The sequence below is a fragment of the Physeter macrocephalus genome, chromosome 7 (genome assembly GCF_002837175.3).
Source record: "Physeter macrocephalus isolate SW-GA chromosome 7, ASM283717v5, whole genome shotgun sequence".
Taxonomy (NCBI): Eukaryota; Metazoa; Chordata; class Mammalia; order Artiodactyla; family Physeteridae; genus Physeter; species Physeter macrocephalus.
This window is the reverse complement of record NC_041220.1, coordinates 56,988,549-56,997,851: the sequence shown is the minus strand read 5'-3', so window position 1 is coordinate 56,997,851 and position 9,303 is coordinate 56,988,549. Positions and strand designations below refer to the sequence as shown.

The window sequence follows — 9,303 nt, the reverse complement described above, 5'->3', positions numbered from 1 at the left end:
TCAAATATAGATTTTTTTCTATTTACCTATTATACAATTTCAGACAATTTGCTTAATTTGTCTGAGTTTGCACATCTAGTATATTACATGACAGGCATGCTCAGTATTTTTCTAATAAATACATATTTCATCTTGGGTCTGGGAGTATAATGTCAACCACATAAGATACTGCAGTATTCCCAAAGTGTGGGACTAATGGAGGACAAAGATAATTTTAGGTTGAACATAGACATGGCATTAAGGACACTGAATCATACAGAGAAAATTCTTCTTTCAATTTTACTTCAATACTGCTGATTAGGTCAAGAAGAATTATCTCAGTTTGGTGCTATGTTTTAAAATTCTTTAATGCTTATTCATCCCCATTTTTAATCAAGAGAGATTCTGAGCCTTTATCAGGTAACATTTATTTAGAATTGAATCACATTTATTATTAATTACACTTAGTTTTATTTTGAAATTTAGGACAGGTCACAGTGCTTTTTCCATTTATAGAAAATAATACAAATTTTTCTTTTAAAATAAACTCATTCAAGTATAAAAGGTAAGTTGATTTAAAGAAAAATATCACATATATAATAGCGGTATGAGGACATGATGAAAATCATTGAGGATAATATGCAAATTACTGAAATTTGGGCAACACTAACTTATATGAACTATTAGAAACGATTGTGTTCAATACATTTCAAGGTAGCTATTAAGTTCATTCTGTAAGGTAACAGTAGCAATTAATGATGTATCAAGTATTGTTTTACAGTAGTCCCAAGAAAGAAATAGAAACAGTACAATGGTGAACTCAACACAGCTGCTGCTTTTCTTCTGTACCAGACCCTGGATATTGCAGAAAAGCTCACGGGAGATAGTGGGAGACAGACACTAGAGGTGGTATACAGGTCTCACTACCTCTTATCGTTATCCTCCACCTTAGAGCTCTGCCCGCCCCACAAGGTAAACACTGTTTAAGTGGTAACCCGAAGGTGATAGAGATTGAGGGCTTTCAGGATGTAATTTTTTTCCACCTTCACTTCTGGCCCAAACTTTCCTAGGATACATTATTGAAATAAATTTTACTGCCCGTTTCCATTCGGATGCACTTCAATACTAGCGATACCGCAGACAACATGGAGAATACACCTCAGCTTCCAGATTTTAAAAGTTACTCTCGTACTTTGCCACTTGGTAGGTTAACCCCCAAGGTTTCGCTAAGAGCACTGCTAACACTGACCACTAGAGCTTCCCTCACGTGACTTCCTTACGGCTCCGCGCGGAGGCACGCTGACGTCAAGACGTCATGAGACGTCCGGACGTCAGCGAGTCGCTGGGCGTATTGGGCGTCCTGCCGGGGCCGCTAGTTGGGCGGTGGTTCCCAGCTTAAGTCTTCTTCCCTGCTTCTGAGAGCGTGTTTAAATCCTGTCTGTCAGCTCCTAGCGGGGGCGTCTTGGAGGAAACGGAGCCGGGGGTGATGGCGCCGTCGCGTCTCGGGACTCTCTCCTGACGATTCTGTCGCGCGGGGGGATGTGGACGCTTGCGGGTCAGGGCTGCTGGCGCGGACGCGCGCTCGCGGCTTGGGCCACCCGGGCGGCGCGTCGGGGGCTGCCCGGGCCTCGCCCCGCGCCGACCCGGGGAGCTGCAGCCGAGTCCAAGGCTCCGGACAGGAGCTACAGCTCCGCGGACCGCAAGGTGACCGTCCCTGAGTTTCTCGTCAGCCAAGTTTTAAAACTTGGGAGGGGGCTCCTGGCGAATTTGGGAATGTGTCGGCCTTCCTAGGTCTACCTGTGAACGCAGTCTGCGCTTCCGTGAAGGGCGCGGGCTCCGCTCGGGTTTCTGACTCCATTGCTCACCAGTGTGACCTTGGGCAAGTCACGCCCTAACTTTCCTCTGGTGATATCAGAACTCTTTTATTGTTTATGCGAAGTGCTGGTCTCAGCATGTATTTAATTTTAAAAGCCTACTGGGGAAGCTGCTCCGTTCCATTTTCATGCAACTTTTTAGCCATGGGACTTGGGCAAGTTACCTGACTTTTCTGTGACTGTTTCTTCCGTTGTTGAATGAGATGCTCATAAAACTCCGAATGGCTGTTTGTGAGGCTTGCACGGTGTAAGGCACAGACCTTTTAGCCCAGTACCTAGACTGTAAGGAGTGCTGGATATGCCTTAGCTTCTGTTTGTTTTATTATTTCGTTTAGCCTCAGCCGGAGCAGGCTTGTGCAGTTCTGACTCTATTCCTGTGGTTGGAGGAGGTGGGGCTTCAGCGACTCTAAAAACTATATTGTCTGATAACTGTGAAGAGATGCAGTTTAGGCAGTAAAGTAACTGAATGCAAGTTATGAGTAACTGCGGATAAAAAAGACTATAATTATTCGGTTTTACCCTTTTCTAAAATGCCTGTGGAATGTAAAATGGATTTATTTTGCAATTCCCAGATCTTAAAAATGGTGCAGCATTGTATATCTTTTGAATTGAATGGTGGGGGGGAAATCCACGGGGCAAACAAATCCGGTTTAGTTTTTTTGCAGAATTTCTTTCAGGTGTAGTTGCACTCTTATTGTGCGCCTTGTTTTGGAGCACTTATAAAAAAAAGGAAACTTAAGCTCATGAGAGTTGTGTATTTCATTGTAATTTCACTTTTTTTTTTTTTTTGCTGGATAAGAGATAAAAATTTGGAAAAATGAAATGTTTTGAGTACAAAAAACTGACGTATCTACTTAAATACCAGTTTTTAGCAATTTGCAGTGAGTCACAGTAAAACAGTAAAGGTGTATGCAACTAAAATTCAGAAGTTAACTTTTCAAAATATTTTAAGAATTAAAGTGATAAATAAGAGGCTTTTTTTCCTGATGTGATCTTTTTTTTTTTTCCTTCTCTCTCTCCAAAGAAGTTGTCAAATAACAAAATCATCTAAATTAAACTTGAAGGCTCTACTAGGAGCACAGATTTTTAAGTAGACTGTTGATTAAATATGTGATGGGGGCGAAAACTTTTCCTATTATTCTTTCAGCTTCTCTGTAGCTTTTTTGTTTCAAGAGATTTTGTTAGACCAGGTGCTCCAAGGCAGTGGTAGCATTGGTCTGAGGCCTGTTAGGAACCGGGCCGCACAGCAGGAGGTGAGGGCCAGCGAGGGGAAGCTTCATCTGCCGCCCCGCATCGCTCCCCATCACTCGCATGGCCGCCTGAACCTCCCCCTGCCCCCGATGCATGGAACAATTGTCTTCCATGAAACCGGTCCCTGGTGCGAAAAAGGTTGGGGACCACTGCTCTAAGCCTGTAGAGGAGTTCTACGTATCTTGTGTTCTCCATTCATGAAAATACATGTAGTTCCTCATTGGCCCTCGAGTGATGGAAATATTATAAGAGACTTTTATTTAGCTATATGGTCATCTTTGACAGTGAAACCAATGTTTTTGATGGTCCTGTTGTAATCCATTGCTTGTAATATGACTTTAGCCATACGTCTCTTTACTGTCAGAGGAATAATATAAACAATATAAATGCTATAAATGAAATTGTTCTAAGAAGACTAAAACAACATTCTTTAATTTAGTATACTTGTTTCATATTGTGCACAGTTTATACTCATAAATGTAATATGTCTCTCCCCTTTCTAGGAAACAATTGATATGTCTAGATTCCCTGTTGAAAACACTAGAAATTTCAGTATCATTGCACATGTGGATCATGGCAAAAGTACTTTAGCCGACAGGCTCCTGGAACTAACAGGTATTTTCATTTTATATTCCATACCTAATTAATGGCAATGGATAATTGATAATTTTACCATGCTTTTTAAAAGTTTGCTTTTAATTGTATATGCAGTATTGTCTCTTTTTAAAAGCTCATAGAAATATCAATAAACATTTCTATTTATAGGGGCAATTGATAAAACAAAAAATAATAAACAAGTTCTTGATAAATTGCAAGTGGAACGAGAAAGAGGAATCACTGTTAAAGCACAGACAGCGTCTCTCTTCTATGATTATGAAGGAAAGCAGTACCTTTTAAATCTCATCGATACACCGGTACATTTAATATCCATTTTTTCTCTGTTGTTAAAGTCAGCCTTGTATTAATACTGCAAACAAATCCTTTTTTCAGTTTTTGAACTGAACATTAAACACCTCACTTTGCTTTTTGTTTTCTCAGTGTTCTTATGTTAGTGTAAGTTATTTCACAAGCACAGGCTAAAACAGAAACCTATTAACTTTTTATCCAGTGGAGTCAATAGATTTACCATAGTGCCCCTCCCTAAGAAACATTTAAACTCTAACATTTAGAGGCATTAATATTTTTTGTTTCTCAGGGCCATGTTGATTTTAGTTATGAAGTATCCAGGTCACTCTCAGCTTGCCAGGGTGTTTTACTTGTGGTGGATGCAAATGAGGTAGGTACTTTAATTTTATATGATGTGATATGCTACTTGGTTGTTCCAGGGTTTTCCTTAAAATGCTTTGGGAAATAGAATTTTTGTGTTTGAAGAAAATAAGATTTATTTTATTACTTAAAGTTATGTTTTGGTCCTGTTAATTTGAAGTTTTATTACACTAAAGTCTGTGACGTTGACTAGTTCATCCTTTTAAAAATGTTAAGAGAAATTTTTCAAGAGATTTTTGAAGTATGTCATGTTATATATACATCCTACCAAAAAAACCTCAATTTTAAGCAGTTCTTAACCTGAGGTTTCAATTTTTTAGCAGAACTTGAAAATAAATCTTTATTTTTGAGGTCATTTTGGGTGTTTTTAAGGTAATAATTTGGAAAGTGCTAGGTTTAAAGAAACATGTCAATAACATTACCAAGTTCTCTGGTATAAATATAACCATTAAAAACATTGAGATGAGAATATACGAGCTATGATATACTATTTAAAGTAATCTTTTGATATATTTCAGTTTCTCACAGACTTTTCATTCAAAACCCAAAGATTTTTTTGTTGTTGTGTTAAATCTTCCCTGAGCCTGTCAGGGAGAGTCAGTCTGTACCTTACATACGTATACTGGGCTTTACAAAATGTGTCACAAGAGTCCTTTGGGAGGCTTAGAGGTCCTTAAGGATCTGTGTTTTACTGATTTATCTCCAAAGCCTAATACAGTGCCCTCTAAAAAACATTTCCTGAACTGAAAGAAATTTTCACAGGGAATGATCCAGATGCATGGAAGTATAGATACCATAGTTTGCCTTGTATCTTTGCTTTTGATGAGGATGTGTGGAATGGTCTTGAATTACAACTTTTGCCATAAATGGTGGAATGATCATCTTAGTGTCTTGTGTCTTGGTATTTCCAGGGTATTCAAGCCCAAACTGTAGCAAACTTCTTTCTTGCTTTTGAAGCACAGCTATCGGTAATTCCAGTCATAAACAAGGTAATTTGTTAGCACAACAGTGCTATTTATTATTTTACTTTGTAAACTGTATAAAGGAAAAGTCAAAAATCTCCTTGTAACTTTTGACTCCCCACAAACTTAACTACTAATGGCCTCCTGTTGACCGAAGCCTTACCAGTAGCTTAAACAGTCTCTTAATGCATACTTTGTATGTTATATGTATTGTATACTATATTCTTACAATAAAGTAAGCTAGAGAAAATAAAATGCTAAGAAAATCATAAGGAGGAGAAAATATATTTACAGTACTCTATTTATCAATACCCTAAGTTTATGTCATCTGTTTATAAGGTGAATCATCTCTCAGTACTTACATCAATATTGTCTTAGGTAATACAAAACACTGTAGATGTTATGTGTATTACTGACACTAGACATCAAAAAATTAAAACATAATGTGAAAAAGAACTTCATATTTATTTGCAGGTATAATGATTCACACATTGATAGTGATGAAGCAGAAATATGATTGCTTTATGGTATGATACTGTATGTGATTGCTTCATGGAAACCTAGCATATATACAAATGAATGAATCCTTATAAAGTTTTTATGGCATGCAGTATTACAGTCACATTCATAACAGTATTGGAAACATTGCTACATTAAAAAAAATATGCTTATATATAATTATAGGCTGATATGCAGTTTCTCCAGTTATGAGAGGCATACTATATGGTAATGTAATTCTTTGAAAACAAAGTTATAAAACAGTAAGAAAACCAACACATTATTAATTTTATGTTAAATATCACTCATCTTATGCCTTTGCTAGGGATAGGCTATCCACTCAATACAAGTCTTGCACATGATGTTCTACAAGTGTATTTTTACATATTTATTGAAAAAAAATCTGCAAACAAGTGGACCTGTGCGGTTGAAACTCTTGTTATTCAAGGGTCAGTTGTATATTGGTGTGGTTTATTTCTTTGAATTGGCATATGATAAAATTGCAACTCAAACTCCTATACCCTGGCATGTAGTTGAGAAGATAGTCTCCCTGAATTACATGGAGTTATTGGGGATTGTTTCTGTAGTAAAGGGCAGGGCAGGCACAATAGTGTGTTGGACTAAACTATATAAAGGAAAAGAAAAGGACCTTATGAACTAGGATGAAACAATGTAACACAGGACACTTAACATTTAAGTGCTAAACTGAGCACTGTTGATAAAGCTTAACTTTTATATTTTAAAATTAATAAATTAAGAGTCTTAATTAAAAATCTGCATGGCATTCAGTTTTATTTTTTGATATTGAAGTTAGGTTTAAAAGAAGCAGGGTTGCTTATAGGTAAGACAGTTTGTTGTTATAAGTTATATCTAACTTATAAAATCGGTTTACATGGTGTTATCGAACTCTTCTGCCTTGAATAGCTAACTGCCTCAGTTTCACGCTTGCTCTGCTGTCTGCCTATTTTCAGTGGCCATGCTTGTTAAAATTATATTGCCTTTTTCTAGATTATTCTTATTTTAATACTTTTGAAAATAAAATAAAGGGGTCAGTTAGTTTAAAAGCACGTATGCTTTTATCTATCTCCAAATACCACTAATATATAATACATTTTAATTTAATTATATTAAGACATAATGAATTTTTTTTAAGATAGATCTGAAGAATGCTGATCCTGAAAGGGTTGAAAAACAAATCGAAAAGGTGTTTGATATGCCAAGTGATGAATGTATTAAGGTAAAATACTTTTTTTTTTTTTTTTAGAAGACTTGGTTTTACTTTCAAAAATCTCAGGTAATTGGCCTAAGTATATTATTATCTTATAGTTCTACAAAGTTCTTTTTACTGATATTTCATTTGATCTTTGCCAAAAATACCTATTATATGGTTAGGACAGATAGAAATTACTCTTATGATACAGTTGAAAGGACTAAGAGTCAAAGATTTTATCACTTTCTTAAGGTTATAGATCTAGTTAGCTAATGTGCCAGGACTAAAATGTAGGCCTCCTGCAACTCTTTATAGTATTATTTCTTGTATGCCATTTTGCCTCTATGGAAATATTCTCTTTGAAGAGCAGGGTCAGACTAATTTCAAGGCATATGTACATATCATTCTTGGAAATAGATTTTATTTATATCAAAGTTGATACTATTTTAAATTTGAATTTTTAAATTTACCTTTTAAATGGTGCTTTGGGTGTTAAATAGCCATCGCTGAACTGTGCTGTGCTACATGCTTGTGTAGTAAGTCTGTCAGTGCAGTAATATAATGTTTAGCTTCCACTTTCAATCTTGTTTGAGTTTTTTTTTTTTTTTTTTTTTTTTTTGGTGGTACGCGGGCCTCTCACTGTTGTGGCCTCTCCCGTTGCGGAGCACAGGCTCCGGACGCGCAGGCTCAGCGGCCATGGCTCACGGGCCCAGCCGCTCTGCGGCATGTGGGATCCTCCCGGACCGGGGCACGAACCCGCGTCCCCTGCATCGGCAGGCGGACTCGCAACCACTGCGCCACCAGGGAAGCCCTTGTTTGAGTTTTGAAAAAGCAAGTTTCAGCTGATGAAGTGGTTTTTTTTGGTTTGTTTTTTTAATTTTAACACATTGGCTGACTATATAAACTTGGTAATAACTAGATAAAGCAATATTTTTTTTTCTTGGATATATACGTAGAATTTAATGGTTTTTATTATGAAGAGGGACCTCATTGTAAGGCAGTTCTGAAATTATGGTATCATGACTTGGATTATGTTATATTGAAGTATAATTAACTGTTCAGATTTTAATAAATCTTTACAAAATTCATTCATATACTTAATTTGGTGTGTGCCAGCTAGGGTCAACAGCAGTGAACAGTACAGGCAAGACCTCTGTCTCGTGTTTATATTCTGCTTGGGGAGGCACTCGTTGAATAAGTAAAAAGAGAAGTAAGTATAGTAATTATTGAATGAGACATATGTTATCAAGAAAATACATTAACAGAGTGTATTGTTCCAGGTGGAATTACCATACTTAACAATGAAAAAAGTCTTTTTCTCAGAGAGGAGCTGTGATGCAGAGTAACTTAGGGAATTCTTCTCTGACGAACTGAGACTTGAAGAAATGAAGAGTTGGGAGAAATGTATTTCTGGAAGAGGAAGGAGCAAGTGTAAAGGCTTGGCATGTTTGGCAAGGTTTGGCATGTTTAAGGAACAGAAAGAAGGCAAGTTAGATGAAACGGCTTTGTAGGTTAGGCGGGAATCAAGTCATTCTGGGACTCTTGCTGTGCTAAAGGGTTTAAAATTTTTAAGATAATGAAAGAATTTTAAAGCAAGAGAGGAAAATAAGCTGATCATTCAGGTTGCCTTATAGAGAATGGATTAAAAAAGGGTAAGAGGAGATACGGGGAAACCAGCTTGTAGTAGTAGCCCAGGTGCAAAATGGTGGTGGCTAAGCATGTGCTGCTGATGTTGAAGAAGTGGGCAAATTTTATGTGTATTTTGTGGATACCGTAGATTTTGCTGGTGTGGTATGTGTAAGGAAGTGAAATAAAGAATCATGGAGGGTTTGGATTTGAGCAACTATTTGAATACTGGTATTTATTAATATGGAGAGGACTCGGGGAGGAACAGACATACTGGGAAAATGAAAAGCTCTGTTTTGGACATAGTGTGTTTTAAATGTCTATTAGACGTCCAAGTAGAGCTATTGCATAAATCTACAATTCTGGCATTTGTGGAGAGGGCTGAGTCGAAGATATTTAAGAGTATTTAGCATGTATATAGTATTGAGGCCACGGAAATGGATGCCATTTCCTAGGGAGGAAGTGTAGGTAGAAAAAGAGGTCCTAGGGCTTCCCTGGTGGTGCAGTGGTTGAGAGTCCGCCTGCCGATGCAGGGGACACAGGTTTGTGCCCCGGTCCGGGAAGATCCCACATGCCGCGGAGCGGCTGGGCCCGTGAGCCTGCGCGTCCGGAGCCTGTGCTCCGCAACGGGAGAGGC

General features: G+C 37.6%; 1 protein-coding gene across 5 annotated transcripts in view; it reads left to right on the top strand.

The window, feature by feature from the left end:
• Window positions 1–1,080: 1,080 nt before the first annotated feature.
• Window positions 1,081–9,303, top strand: part of GUF1 (GTP binding elongation factor GUF1) — a 41,769-nt gene continuing 33,546 nt past the window's right edge. The window contains exons 1-6 of one of the 5 annotated variants that reach the window (XM_028491867.2): window positions 1,081–1,683; window positions 3,608–3,719; window positions 3,870–4,018; window positions 4,300–4,380; window positions 5,282–5,359; window positions 6,984–7,067. In XM_028491867.2, the coding sequence (XP_028347668.1) occupies window positions 1,519–1,683; window positions 3,608–3,719; window positions 3,870–4,018; window positions 4,300–4,380; window positions 5,282–5,359; window positions 6,984–7,067 (669 nt within the window). In that variant the 5' untranslated portion in view covers window positions 1,081–1,518. Of the gene's footprint in view, window positions 1,684–3,607; window positions 3,720–3,869; window positions 4,019–4,299; window positions 4,381–5,281; window positions 5,360–6,983; window positions 7,068–7,094; window positions 7,125–9,303 lie in introns of those variants that run through there. The other 4 variants (XM_028491866.2, XM_007117303.4, XM_055086003.1 and 1 more) reach the window with 4 other exon arrangements.